We start from the raw sequence: 14,334 nt of genomic DNA, 5'->3' as shown, positions 1-14,334 counted from the left end.
TCCTTTGTCAAGAATTAAGTGGGCATAACTTTGCCATTTTATTTCTGGGTCCTCTATTCCATTAGTCTGTTTTTACACCAGTACCAGGTTGTCTTTATCACTATAGCTCTATAGTATAATTTGAGGTCAGGTGGTATTCTTACTTCTTAGAATTGCTTTGGCTATTTTTTTTTGTATGTGTGGTTCCATATTAATTCTTGCATTGTTTTCTAAATTCTTTAACTATGATATTGATATTGATATTGTGTTAAATCCGTAGGTTAATTTTTGTAATACAGTCATTTTTACAATACTAATTCTACCAATCCAGGAGCATGGAAGATTTTTTCATAACTTTCTCTAATGAAGATAGGGAAATTAATGAAATAGAGATGAAGAACTTTTAACAATCACATTTCCTCTGTGGTATTTCAGAAATACCCACACATATTTCTCCAACAGTGACTGGTATTTCCTTGAAAGTAATGAGACAAAGGGGAGGAGGGGCTTCCAGGAACAACAGAGTAAACAAAGCACACAATTCTGAAACAGTTTTACTCATTTCCCCCAATTTTGGATACTATTACAATGCATTAAAATGAGCATGATCTGAAGTTAAATGTAACAAACCATGTATAGTGCGAAATGAGACTTTCTCACTTTGTTCCAAGCTAAGGGAGCATATTCCAACTTTTGTGGTTCTCTGGAGAAAATGATTAAGTTTAAAAAACATCCTCAGTGGCCGGCGGTGGTGGCGCACGCCTTTAATCCCAGCACTCGGGAGGCCAAGGCAGGCGGATTTCTTCGTTCAAGACTAGCCTGGTCGGTACAGAGCCAGTTCCAGGCCAGCCCAGGGGCTATACAGAGAGACCTGGTCTCAAAAAGAAAAAGAAAAAAACAAAAGCAAAACACCATGCTCAGGAAAATTAGCACTAGCTGAAGATACATAAATTAGTTAACACAAGGGTTTCGACCGGACTGTGTGCGAGTGGAGTAGTCCAAACTGGAAGAACACAGTCTTCCCACAATTGAAAGATCATCAGAACCTCCAAAGTGAAATCATTTCTCCATACTCAAACCAAACGTTACCCGTTAACTATGTAAACAATTTGTAGCCTTAAAGAACAAGTGTCTCAAAGAAACATAAGCACCAACTAACCCACCCGCAATGACGTAAGCTCTAGATCTTGGAGGTTCTCGGAAAAACTCATTTCTAAAATATCCCTGCCCCTGCCCAAAACTTATGGAAACCTCAATGAATTTAAAAAAAAGCCTTTCCTTAACCTTTGCTCCTTGCCTCTTAACACTGGTGGAGGAAGTGTACACTAGAGTAAACGCCAGTCTTCCATTTCGAACGTTCCCGTCCTCCGCCCTCAAGACAATCTTTTATCTCGTACCCGGCGTGTACCTAACGCGGGCCAGTCGCGCTAGCTATGAGATCCGAGAATCCCGTGGCAAGAAGGGCTGAGCGCGGCATGGTCCGGCCTGCGGGCGGGACACGGACTGGCAGGACCGGGCACCGAGTCCAGCGAGGGGACACCGCCAGCTCCGGCACCCCGGAGCCCTGACCGTCACCGTGCCGATGATCCCACAGGAAGGTCCCTAAACTGCTTTCTGTACAAAATCGAAACCCTTCGCTTTGTCAACCGGAAGCCGCCGGAGGAAAACAGGTGCAGGGAGGCGGCTGGCCTGGGCGAGGGAGCGAGGCCCTGCCTCCGAACGACGAGAAAATCGCAGACCGAGGAAACCTAACTCCTGAACCCGTAACCACGGCAACAAGCCAGGAGCCTCAACCAGGAACGCCCACCGGAGCCGGAAGTGGCTCCGCCCTTTCCATAGACGCACCGGAAATTGGGGCTTGCGCGGAGTCTTTCCCGCCCACTTCCCAAGGCCCGCCTAGCTCACAGCTTCCTAGGATTTGCCTGCTTGCCACAACATTTTTTTTTTTTTTCTGTTATGAGACCCTCTTCCTGCGGCTTCCTTCCTCAAGCTCCACGTAGAAGGACCACGTGACCTCCGAGGACGTACTCCGTGGCTGCAGATGCAGGCGCCTAAAAGGGGGCCCCTGAGTGATGACGTATAATTCGCGCGCCGAAGCCTAAAGAGCCCGACTCCACTTCCACTGGGTCCCCACGCCGGCTTCGCCTGCTAGGCACGTGTGTTGCTGAATGGAGCTGGTCGCTGGCAGCTACGAGCAGGTCCTGTTTGGATTCACAGTGCACCGCGAGCCCGCGACGAGTGGCGACCGGGAGGTGAGGCGCGGCGATCCCGGGGCTGCGGGGGGCGGGCGGGGAGGGGCGGGCTGGTTCCCTCCCTGGCAGACACTGCTGGGTCCTCATGGATGGAGGACTTGCGTGGAAAACCGACAAGCTTATGCCGGTAATCCCAGCCCTCGAGAGATTGAGGCAGGAGGATAGTGAGTTCAAAGCCTGTGTAGAAAGACACTGCTCTGTACAGAGTAAAGGCTTTTCAGAATGAGAATATCTACTTGTTATAGTAGATAAAAATGTCCATAGACGGAAACGAAAAAGTTGATCTCAGTGTGGAAAGTAGATGAATGGTTGTCAGAGTTTGGGGCCAAGGTAGGGAGGTGACGGAGAGAAGATAGCTAATGCTGGCAGAAATGCAGTGGATGGGAGGAATGACGTTTCATTTTTTTTGCCTAGTAACTAACTATACCTGGTAAAAGGAAATTGTGTATTTTAAAGTAGTTACTAGAGAATATTTTTGATGTTGTAAACTCAAAGACATGACACATGGTTGAGGGGATAGATTGGTCGTTTTTTTCAGATCTGATCTATGTATGTATTTATTGAAATATCACATTACGCTCCATAAATATATGCAGTCATATGTTAATTAAGAAGGAAAAAACTTGCGCGTTCTCAGGGTATGAAAAAGCTGCCATTTTTAACACACATGTAAATGTAAGGTGTACATTTAAGCTGACTTTAGCTGTTCAAGGTCGAATGTAAAAATAAATTTATCTCTCACTGAGTTTCTGTCCTGATTAGTAAAAAAATTACAGCTGGCTTGGGACCAAGAAAGTGATACAAATTCACTATTTATTGTGAATTTACTGTGGATAGGGAGGCAGGGTGAAAAGGTACCAGAGGTATGGTTCCTGCTCTAGTAACCTTCCTGATTGAAGGGCTGGTGAACAAGAGAGAGAAATACATGGAGTGTAGCACAGTATGAGATTTATTTTTATTAGGTATGAAACTAAGAAAACACAGGTAATTGCCAATGTGGTAGTTAAACAGTAAACAGGGCCATATTCAGGACTAGAAATGTGATCTCCTAATACTCCAAGGTGATTACGTCTGGAACAGTTCCACTCATTGCAAACACATCTGTTTTGTTGAGTACTTCCTTAGTGTCTTTTCTTTGTAGTGTACTTTTTCCAGATGCACAGCTACCCTGAGACAGATGCAGCCATTCTCACTTTACAGATGAGCAATTGGGAGATGTCTCACAGGGCAAGAGACTGCTCAGGGCCACACAGTTTACAAATGCCACATGTCAGGGCCCGCCAAGTGTTTCCCAGGCTTACATTTTTTAACATTACCAGGTGCTGCTTCTAAATCTAGCCAGTAACCAAAGTAACCAATGTTATTGATGTCATTTGGATAAACATGTAATAGTTTGACATAAAGCTGTAGTGTGGTTGAGTCAGGTGGCTCATGTCTGTACTCAGAAGGCTGAGGCAGGAGAATTAAGAGTTTAAAGTTTGAGTCAGCTGTGGTGGTGCATGCCTTTAATCCCAGTACTCTGGAGGCAGAGGCTGGCAGATCTTTGTGTCTGTGAGTCCCAGGGCAAGTCTGGACTACATAGTGAGCTCCAGGACAGCCATTAACTACACAGTGAGACCCTGTCTCAAGAAAAGAAGAAAAAGAAAGGGATAAAATTTGCCTGAGTTACATCGTGACTTCAAGACTAGCCTGGGCTACATAGGGAGAACTTTAAAAAAGAAGAGAGAAAGCCACATTCCCAGGTCCACTGTGCTTCAAAGGAGGCCTGTTGCTCCTGGCTGATGGAAGGACTGACTGTTGCTGTGGTCCTTTGGGACTTGATGTGTGGTGATTCAGCTTAGTCATATGCAAAGAACTTTGCTGGGGTTTTTTGTTGTTGTTTTCTTCTTTCATCCTTGGCTAATAACTTTATCAGAGAACTGTGATGTGACTGTGGTGTTGACCTTGTTTCATTCTTTCTTAGACATGGACTCCTGTGGCTGACTTCACTCACCATGCCCACACCGCCTCCTTGTCGGCAGTGGCAGCGAACAGTCGCTTTGTAGTCACTGGGAGCAAAGACGAAACGATTCACATTTATGACATGAAGAAGAAGATAGAGCATGGGGCTCTGGTGCATCATAGTGGTGAGTCTGTTGTCTGTTGTAGTCCCTGTTCTATTGCTGTGAAGAGACACCATGACCAAGGCAACTTTTACAAAAGAAAGCATTTATTTGGAGCTATTTGGTTCATTATTGTCATAGCAAGAAGCATGGCAGCGTGCAGGCAGACATGGTGTTAGAGGGGTAGCTGAGAGTTCTCCATCTGGACTGGCAGGCAGCAGGAAGAGAGAGTGACACTGGGCCTGGTTTAAGCACTGGAAACCTCAGAACCCACCCCCAGTGGCACACTTCCTCCAACAAGGCCACACCTCCTAACAGTGCTACTCCCTTTGAGCCTGTGATAGGGAGGCAGGGTGAATGGGGCCATTTCCATTCAAACCACCACGAAAATGAAGGGAAAAAATGTTCCTTTTCCTTAGGTTGCTTTCCTAGTCCTATAAGGCAGGGTAGATGGGCTTCTCTGTATTGAGGCTCATACACCTATAGCCTAAGCTATATCTGGTTAACGCAGAAGACTGTAGGTGTGCCAGCGTAAAATACAGAGGAACAAAGGCCATTGAAGCCGAGGCCAAGGAGGAGTAATTGTACACTCATGACTGGGTTTCCATCGCCTGTGCACAGTTGCCCAGTGTAGAGGCAGGCCAAGGGTAGGAAAGACTGGTTATTCGTTACTTTTCATCAACAGAGATGAAGGTAAAGGCGGGAGACCTCAGAATTAATTCAATATGTACTGAAAACTTAGCCAGAGTTTCTCCCATAGAGAAATGTAGATTAAAATAAGGCCCTTTCTCCCCGCTTCAAGTTTGAGAGGCTGTGCACTGAGTATTAGTTTGTGGGATTTAAATTAGAATGTTAGGCAGTTGCTTCTAGCATAGTCCTGAGCATCTTTGCCAAGTGTCTTGCTCTTCAGCTGAAGCCAGGCTTTGAGTGATCTCAATGTACAAGGTGTTATACATTCACCAGTTAGAAAGGACTTAGAAGTGTAGATGGGATGAATGAACATTGTTCCTGCTCTCCCCTCTTGCTTGTATAAGTCTTGTTTTTGTTATTATTGTTGTTTCAAATGGTTGACAATAGATAAGATCTTTTCTAAGGAGTGGGTGGAGTCCTGGGCAGAAGGACCAGATGTTAGGAAGCAACATTGCTAGAGAGGATATTATTGATAAGGTTGATTAGGAGGTGAATAGATGGAAATTGTGGCCCACAGGCTTCCAGTTATATTCTGCAAAGGACCAAATGGTCAGTGTTGAGGCTTGGCGGACCATGTGTGTGACCTGTGTTACAATCTCTCAGTTCTGCAAAAAGCAGTCATGTGTTATAGGGGAGTAAACTGTGGCTGCTGTCCAGAAGCACCAGACCTCTAGCCAGTTCACACAGACTTGAGAGCTTCACAGAGGTAAGGGTTTGGTTCAGACGGCTTTGTGGCTAGGAGGATGTCAGGTTCTTCCATCCCAGCGCTCCTTGGTCTTTAATGAGGCAGAGGAAGTCTTGGGAGAACAAGGCTTCAGTTGGTAGGGGGAAGTGAAGGTTCTGAAGTGATTGAAATGATTAAGGAATATTTGTTAACCACTGAGCTGGAAAAGTACCATTTTATAGCATTGTTAACAAATTCTGATGGCAGTAACTGAGAACATAGACAAACCACAGCTCTGTATTAGTGATAACTGGATAGGTGGTTCAGTACTTAGAAAGGAAGAGTCATGGCACACCATGCTGAGAACATTTGCATTGGTGTTTTCCCTGCATATATCTGTATGAAGGTGTCAGATCCATTGGAACTTGAATTACAGACAGTTGGGAGTTGCTCTGTGGGTCCTGGAGTTGAACCTGGGTCCTCTGGAAAAACAACCAGTGGTTTTTTAGCCTCTGAACCATCTCTCCAGCCCCTAAGGCTGCATTCTTTTTGGTTTTTTTCGAGACAGGGTTTCTCTGTGTAGCTTTGCGCCTCTCCTGGAACTCACTTGGTCGTCCAGGCTGGCCTCGAACTCACAGAGATCCACCTGGCTCTGCCTCCCGAGTGCTTGGATTAAAGGCGTGCGCCACCACTGCCTGGCTTAAAGCTGCATTCTTATAGTTCACAGGTAAGGCCCCTGCTTAGCATGCACAGAGACTCTTGAGTTTAATCTTCTAGAGCCACCAGAACAAATGAAAACTGTTAGTTTTAATAAGAAAAACTCAAGTTCCTTCACCTAAAACTTTTAAGGTATGATTCAGTAGTACCAAGGCACTGGCTTTCTTTGCTTTTGTGGGACTGAACATGGATCTGGTATGTGTTAGGCAGAGCCACCTCCAGACTGCGTTCATCCTCCTGCACTGCCAACCAGAAATAGAATTTGTTTTCAAAGTGAGTATACTTTTGCGTGTCTTACTTTTTCATAGGCACCATAACTTGCCTGAAATTCTATGGCAGCAGGCACTTGATCAGTGGCGCAGAAGACGGGCTCATCTGTGTGTGGGATGCAAAGAAATGGGAATGCCTGAAGTCCATTAAAGCTCACAAGTGAGTCCACTTGGTCCTGTCGGCATTCTTACTGTGCCAGCCAAGCTGAGGGCTAACTGTCCGTTTCCTTTTAGAGGACATGTGACTTTCCTTTCTATCCACCCGTCTGGCAAGTTGGCTCTGTCTGTTGGTACCGATAAGACATTAAGGTAAGTTATACATTCCCAAGGGTATCTTTGCTAATGTATTGTTGTAGAATATTATTTTAAGGTGTGTTACTTTTATTTATGTTGCATTTGTTTAACTCTGTGAAGCTGTGTTACTTTGCCTGTGTAAAACACCCGATGGTCAAATAAAGAGCTGAATGACCAATAGCAAGGCAGTAGAAAGGATGGGGGGTGCGGGGCTGGCAGGCAGAGAGAATATATAGAAGGGGAAATCTGGGAGAAAGAAAGAAGTAGCCAGAGGAGGATGAGGACTCCAGGGGCCAGCCACCCAGCTACACAGCAAGCCACAGAGTAAAAAAGAAAGGTATTTAGGAATAAAAAGGGAAAAGCCCAGAGGCAAAAGGTAGATGGGATACTTTAAGTTAAGGAAAGCTGGCAAGAAACAAGCCAAGTTAAGGACAGGCATTTATAAGTAAGAATAAGCCTCCAAGTATGATTTGTTTGGAAGCTGGATGGCACCCCCCCAAAAAAGCAAAAACAACCAACAACAATGTATCTTTTACTTAGCAATAACAAAATACTGTTTCCATATCTTTCCAAAGTTTTCAACCATTTTAAGTTATTGTGATAACAAGGAGAACAAGAGCAAAGCAGAAAGTCAGTGGAAACTATTTCATAACACTGGTGTAAAAATGATCTATATTGGCCAGGCAAGGTGGTTCATGCCTTTAACCCCAGCACTTAGGAGGCAGAGGCAAACTGATCTCTGTGAATCTGAGGCCAGCCTGGTCTATACATCAAGTTCCAGGCTGAGACCCTGTCAAAAATTTAAAAAAAAAAAAAAAAGGCCCATGTTTCAGTTACTATAAAGGGAATGGAAGAGGAGAGTGATCTGAAGAGAAATGTTTGAACAGATGAAAATGTAATGGTTAACATGTTTAAAGTTTCAGGAAAGGGCTAAGCTTTAGTCATACTTGAAGAAAAACATTTATTGACATTGCTACAAAGTAAATGGCAGGTGCTTTAAATGTATAGTATGTAGTGACATTGTCCTGTGTGGAGGCCTGTGATGCATTTTTTTTTCATTTAGTGACATGATGATCATGCTGTAAACAAACCTCCTGTTTTGCAGAACGTGGAATCTTGTAGAGGGAAGATCAGCTTTCATAAAAAATATAAAACAAAGTGAGTGTTTTGTACATTTTATAATAACTAGCCAGACTATGGATGTATGCAGATACATTTTTCATACATTGATTATTTTATGTGTATGGGTGTTTTGCCTGCATGTATGTCTGTGTACTGCTTGAATCCTTGGTGCCCTTGGAGGCCAAAAGATAACATCAGATCCCCTGAAACTTGAGTTACGTACAGACAGTTGAGAGCTTCCATGCGGGTGTGGGCATCAAGCCCAGGTCTCCTGGAAGAGAAGTCAATGTTCTTAACTGCTGAGCCATCTCTCCAGCTCCATTTTTTAAAAGATGTATTTGTTTTTATTTAATGTACATGAGTAATTTGCTTGCATGTAGATATGTGGACCTGGTGTTAGAGGCCAGAAAAGACTGTCCGATCCCCTGAACCGGAGCTAGAGAAGCTTGAGGAAAGCCACCATGTGGGTGCTGGGAAATGAACCTGGGTCCCCCGCAAGTAGGAAGAGCTGCTAACTGATGAGCTATTTCTCCAGCCCATGCTCACATGTTCTCTGTACATGTGTGTACATGTGTATTTCCCGCTTAGATGGTACCATATAAGAACAAGAGTTTCATGTTCCTTTCTCTTCTTATGTTAGATCTGGGTTCGGCCACACCATGTTTATGACCTTCAGTAATTCCTTTAACTTCTGAAGTATGTATTAGGAATTTGTTGTGAGATTGAGACCATTTTCCCTTGGGAAAAATGCATTTTTCCTGTTTTTATGATCTTTTTTTTTTTTTTTTTTTTAAAGGTTCTTTATAAGATAGGGTAGGGCTGTTGAGACAGAGTCTCCATACTAGTATGGCTTCAAAATTGCTGTGTAGCTGAGGCTGGCCTTGAACTCCTCAGTTCTCCTTTCTCTACCTACTAAGTGCTGAGCTTACAGGTGTGGGCCACCACAAGATAAAAATAGTTTTGCCTTACAGATGCTCACATAGTGGAGTGGTCCCCAAGCGGAGAGAAGTATATAGTAGTTGTGCTGAATAAGGTGGATGTCTATCAGCTGGACACGGCGGCCGTGAGCGGCACCATCACAAATGGAAAGAGGATCTCGGCAGTGACGTTTCTTTCAGTGAGTTCCAGAAAGCAGGGTGGAAGTTCTGAGGTGTCGTAGTCCCTGAAGACATTCTGAGTGTTGATTTTCTGTCTCCTAGGACTCTGTCCTTGCAGTGGCTGGAGATGAAGAAGTTGTAAGGTTTTTTGACTGCAATTCACTAGTGTGCCTCTGTGAATTTAAAGCTCATGAAAACAGGTATTTTTTTTAAAAGCAATCTGTAGTTTTACTGAATTTTAACAGGCAATATTTCATAAATCTGTGTGTGTATATCTGCTGTCTGTCTGTCTGTGTCTGTGTTATGAGCAACAACACTGAGACATGTCACATGTCTGTGATACCTGGCATCTAAGGAGATGATTTAAAGTGTTATTATTTCCCTGGATTTCATAATGCAGGAGGGGTGAAGTGACTGTGGCCAGTCAGTTTGTACTTTTAAAATAACTCTTAGACTTGGAGCCGAATAGCAAGCATATTTGAGCAAAGCAAAAATTAATATTGAGCTTTTGTTCCTGACTACGCTTATCCTTTTTCTTCCTCTCTTTGCCCCCTTCCCCTTTCCCTGCTGTTTTCCTCAGTAGGAAAAATGAAATCACATTATTGCGCTCCATCTCCAAGTGCTTACAGTGTGTATAGAAGGGATAGATAGTCTCAGAGTAAGTAGATCATTAACTTGGCCAGGATCATTCCACACTTAAGTAAGAGATCTCTCAAATCCAGGCCAGCTGATGCTTAATGTGCTTGGGTTTTTTAGTATAATTTTGAGAAAGGCAATAACATACAGCATTGCACTCCAGTGTGGTTCATCAGTGTGTTCTTCTATGTCTCCAGTAAGTCTTAGTTCTTGCTTTCTGGGAATGGTTGTTTTGAGAAACCTGTCTTTGTAAACATTCAGTCCTGCAGCTGGTGTATAGGCAATGCTTTCCCACAGTATCAGGAAGTAAACTCATTTTAGGAAAGCCGTTTCTAATGTATTCCTGACAGTGCTACTTCACCGTTCTTTTCCAGTGATGAGCAGAACATCTGGGAGCTCGTGCTGCCACGGCTCACACTATAGTAAGGCAGTGGGTACCTGGGCGGATGCTCCGGCCGAGCTTCCTTCCCAGTCTGTTTGGTTGACTTACAGGAAACAGGCTGACAGGCCAGTTGAGGAGCCTGTCTGTAGAGCCACCACCAGCTCAGCATTGCCACCTCAGGACCAGCCTGAGGGGCTCCATTTTTACCCCAGGCACTTCCTCCTCTGGGGTTTTAATTATTACTGTTTAATTGTGTGCTGTGCATTTGTGATGTGTGTGTGGGGTGGGGGACACCTTCAGTGTGTGTTTGGAGGTCAGAAGACAACTTTGTGGAGTTTAGTCTTTCCTTCCACATTTATGTGGATTCTGGAGCTTGAACTCAGCCACCGGGCTTCCCTGGCAGGTACTTTAACAACTGAGCCATCGTGCCTGGTCCATCCATGTTATTTTAAAGTAAATCGTAGTTTGAGGGCTTTTAGGCCTGATGATAGCATGATTTTCCTTCCATTTGAAACATTTATCCAGCAGCAATGGCAATGGAAGGTGAGTGGTCTCTTGGGCAATAGCCACAATCCATAAACAAAAAGGCAGCTTAGACTCGAAGTGGTGGCTGCCCTGGAGTTGGAGAAATTTCCTCTTCTCTTCCTCTGAGTGAGCCTGAAGTCAGCACCTTTCCTTTCTGGATGTGCATTTGCTTGAGTTACCAGGCTTCATCTTGCACATTCTTGTCTCCTAGATACTAGGACCTAGACTGTCAATTCAGCTTGTCTTTACGATACGGACAGTTTTAGCCCATAGTCTGGCCTGAAAACTCACTGTTCAATCGGAATATGTAGCATTTGTTATATCGTAGCTTACTGTGTATTGGAAACTTTGAAAACACTTCAAACATTGAAAAAGCATGAGACTGTTGTAGTTTTATGATATACCCTTTGGAAGAAATGATCTCTGGCATTTATGTTTCTACTCTAGGGTAAAAGACATATTCAGTTTTGAAATTCCAGACCATCATGTTCTTGTCACAGCATCAAATGATGGTTTCATCAAAATGTGGATGCTGAAGCAGGACAAGGTCAGTGTCTTCCCCCAGGGTCAACACGCTGCAGTGCAAGCTTGACCGTGTTATATTACTATGTGATAATATAATGTTACTGTAGTAAAGTGTTACTTTAAGTTAACAGTGTTTGTTTGTCTAATGAGATTCGTAAAAGATAGATCCTTAAGCTTTTAAAATCTCTTGCAGTCATGATCTCTGTTGGTAGTTTTAAAGTTGGGGTTGCTGCAGAGCTTCCTGGAGGCTTTAAGCTCATTAAGATGGGATCTCAGGCCTCCTATTGCCCTTCCCATCATGGAAATGTGGCTTGCTTTTAACGCTCCTTGCTTTTTTTGTGTGCATTGGATCGTCTTTATCTTTAAAAAAAAAAAAAAAAAAAATACTACTAAAAAAAAAATAAAAAATACTAGAGGAAAAAAAAGAGTGCCATTAGAAACAATTTGAAAGGTCTTGATCAATTATGGAACTACCAGTAATTTTGAACCAGATAATCAAACATTAAATTCCCTTCTTTAGTTTCCTTATAGTCTTAATTTAGTATTGTCTATTCTCAACTCTGCAGATGTGGTTTGTCTACGTAAGACACAGTTTGTGTCCTTAGAATTTTATAGTTTCAAGAAATTGGCTGTGAACAGCCTAGTCAGATCAGTTATTAACCATGGTAGTCAGCTACCTCTAAGTATTGCTATCGCATGCTCAGGAAAATACAGGCTTATGTCACCTGACAGGGGCTGTGTTAGGAAAGATGCCTCGCTGGGCAGTTTCGTCAGTGCATTCACAGAAGCACTGGTGGACCACCTTACTGTGCATGGATACTGTGACACCCGGTGTGGTACCCTCCTTCTGGCACTGACTGAAACATTCTTTTGTGGTACATATGGTATAATAAAACTTCAGTTAGGATTATTTCAGTATGGAAAAAGAAAAGCTGTTATCCAAAAATTCCTCCGGGTTAAGTATAAGGTTTTTCCTTGTGTTTCAGAAAGACCCCCCATCTTTGCTGTGCGAGGTGAATACTGGTGCCAGGCTGACGTGTCTTGGAGTGTGGTTAGACAGAGTGACAGGTGACAAAGCGAGCCTTCCTCCAGCAGCAGAGCCCGCGCCTGGTAAATTCAGTCAGTCATTTGAAAGACTGAGCAGTCTGCTCTCTTGTTAAACTTCATGGAGAGTGAGAAACCGCCCCTAATGTGCTATCTCTTGTGTCTCTTGTGTTTTAGTAAATAAAGAACAACCCAAAAAGATCAAAAAGGAATCTGGTGACATGATTCAGGAGGAAGAAACATCAGGACCTAAGTCAAAGAAATCTGGTTTGACTGGTAACAGCAAGGAGCCAGCAAAAGGAAATAATAGCCCAGTGTCAGCCAAGAAGAGGAAAATGACAGGCGTGTTGGAAAAGAAGAGAAAAAAGAAAATGTAATTCCCATGGCACATCCCAGACAGCACCTCCCTAAGAGAATGTCTTTGACAAAATTCTCCTTTTCAAATATTTTACCTAACTTTTTCCATGTGAGAAACAAAAGATTTTCTCCTTCTGGAGAAAACTTGTAGCTTAAAAAAGAACCACTTTCAGGTGGTACTTTGTTTTGTCAAATAGTAAAATTATTTTTGGCAGATGGCATTTTGTTATATATTGTAGTATATCATAATTGTAATGTACACTTTTTACTGTTTACAGCAAGTAAAGGTCTGAAAATACTGTATTTAAGATAATAGAGTTTTTAATATTTTATTTGGTGATGCTTGGGATCAAGCCCAGAGCCTTGCATGCTAGCAGACTCTGCCTTTGCACCACCAGCCCCCAGCCCCCTCTTCCTTGCGCAGACCTGTCATCAACAACTCTTTACCAGAAATGGATGAAGGGGATTTTTCAGAATTCTGCTTCTAAGCACCTTAAATGCCATATCCTGTAGGTCTGTCTTTCTAAAATATATCTGTTTAACCTTGAAAACATACCTAACATGACTACAAGTTTCATTGTTAAAGATGACTACAGACCTACATTTCTTAATTATCCTAAGCAGTTTATAGTAATAGCTTTCAAGAACTAGAACTTTACATTACATTTTTAATAAGCTGCATTGGTACAATACCTTAAACAAGAGTAGAAACATAAATCCCTTATAACAAAAAATAACCTTAAATTTGTATCAGTATACAAAATTCCATACCAATATAAAATATTGGAGACTAGTAGTTGCTTTTTTTCAGTTTAAAAGTAGATTCAATAATCTACCTTTTATTTTATCATTCCTATATCCTTTTTTTCTTTTCAGAAAGAGATTCCTGAATTTAACCTAGTTTGCTTAGTTTTCTTCCTGCCTGACCATGACCAGTAACAATTTGCAAATAACTCCCCCAAACACCCATAATTGACTGAATGGCTATAAAAACCACTCACCCCACCTCTTGGGAATGTGGACATCATTTTGTCTAGACTTCCTGTTGTCTGGGGATGATGACATCTTTAGGGGACGCTGAGAAAATTGGGGTAATGGTCAGGTCCTGGAGAGCTAGCTGTATCATTTGTTGTCCGGTCTCTGTGTAATGGGAAAATGTAGAGCTTATCTGAAGTCCTGGCTGGAGTAGTCTGTGAGGCTGGACGATCTCAGCAGCTTTGAAGTTGTTCTGGATGTAGATTTTTGGGGAAACTGCAACAGAGGCATTCTGAGAGGCTGGATCACCTGGGCAACTTGCCTTCATTGGTGTCTGATCCTTTTTGTCTGAAAATACAGAAACTTTTAAAGGTAACATCTGCATTAACATAAGTATGGAGTGCCTGGTATGCTCAAGTCAGCTAAAGATGATTTTCTGTTTTATGTTTGAGCAGGTAAAAGACATCTGTCAACTTTAAAAGTCCATTTGCTGAATCAAAATCTGTATATTTGCAAAATTCTCAAGGTGATTATGAGACCCAGTTCTGAGTACTGAAGATGCAGACACACTAATCAGACTCGTCTCTCATGCATTGCTGGTTCCCTTTATTGACTGCATATTTGGAAGGACAGACAGACACTGAAAACTATTTAATTTCATTATGGAAAATGTAAAATAAGCATCTTCTACCTCTCAGAAATAC

The 14,334-nt window shown here is 42.8% G+C and overlaps 1 protein-coding gene across 1 annotated transcript; it reads left to right on the top strand.

Moving 5' to 3' along the window:
- The first annotated feature begins 1,686 nt into the window (after positions 1–1,686).
- Pak1ip1 (PAK1 interacting protein 1) lies at positions 1,687–12,958 on the top strand. Its single transcript, XM_059263136.1, has 10 exons — positions 1,687–2,231; positions 4,195–4,357; positions 6,713–6,833; positions 6,908–6,982; positions 8,073–8,125; positions 9,061–9,206; positions 9,289–9,386; positions 11,177–11,276; positions 12,241–12,364; positions 12,485–12,958. Exons 1-10 carry the CDS (start codon positions 2,148–2,150, stop codon positions 12,673–12,675), a joined length of 1,155 nt encoding a protein of 384 aa, XP_059119119.1. The 5' UTR covers positions 1,687–2,147; the 3' UTR covers positions 12,676–12,958.
- Positions 12,959–14,334: the final 1,376 nt, after the last annotated feature.

Source organism: Peromyscus eremicus, chromosome 5, assembly GCF_949786415.1.
Source record: "Peromyscus eremicus chromosome 5, PerEre_H2_v1, whole genome shotgun sequence".
NCBI lineage: Eukaryota > Metazoa > Chordata > Mammalia > Rodentia > Cricetidae > Peromyscus > Peromyscus eremicus.
This window is presented reverse-complemented; position numbering and strand designations above follow the sequence as displayed.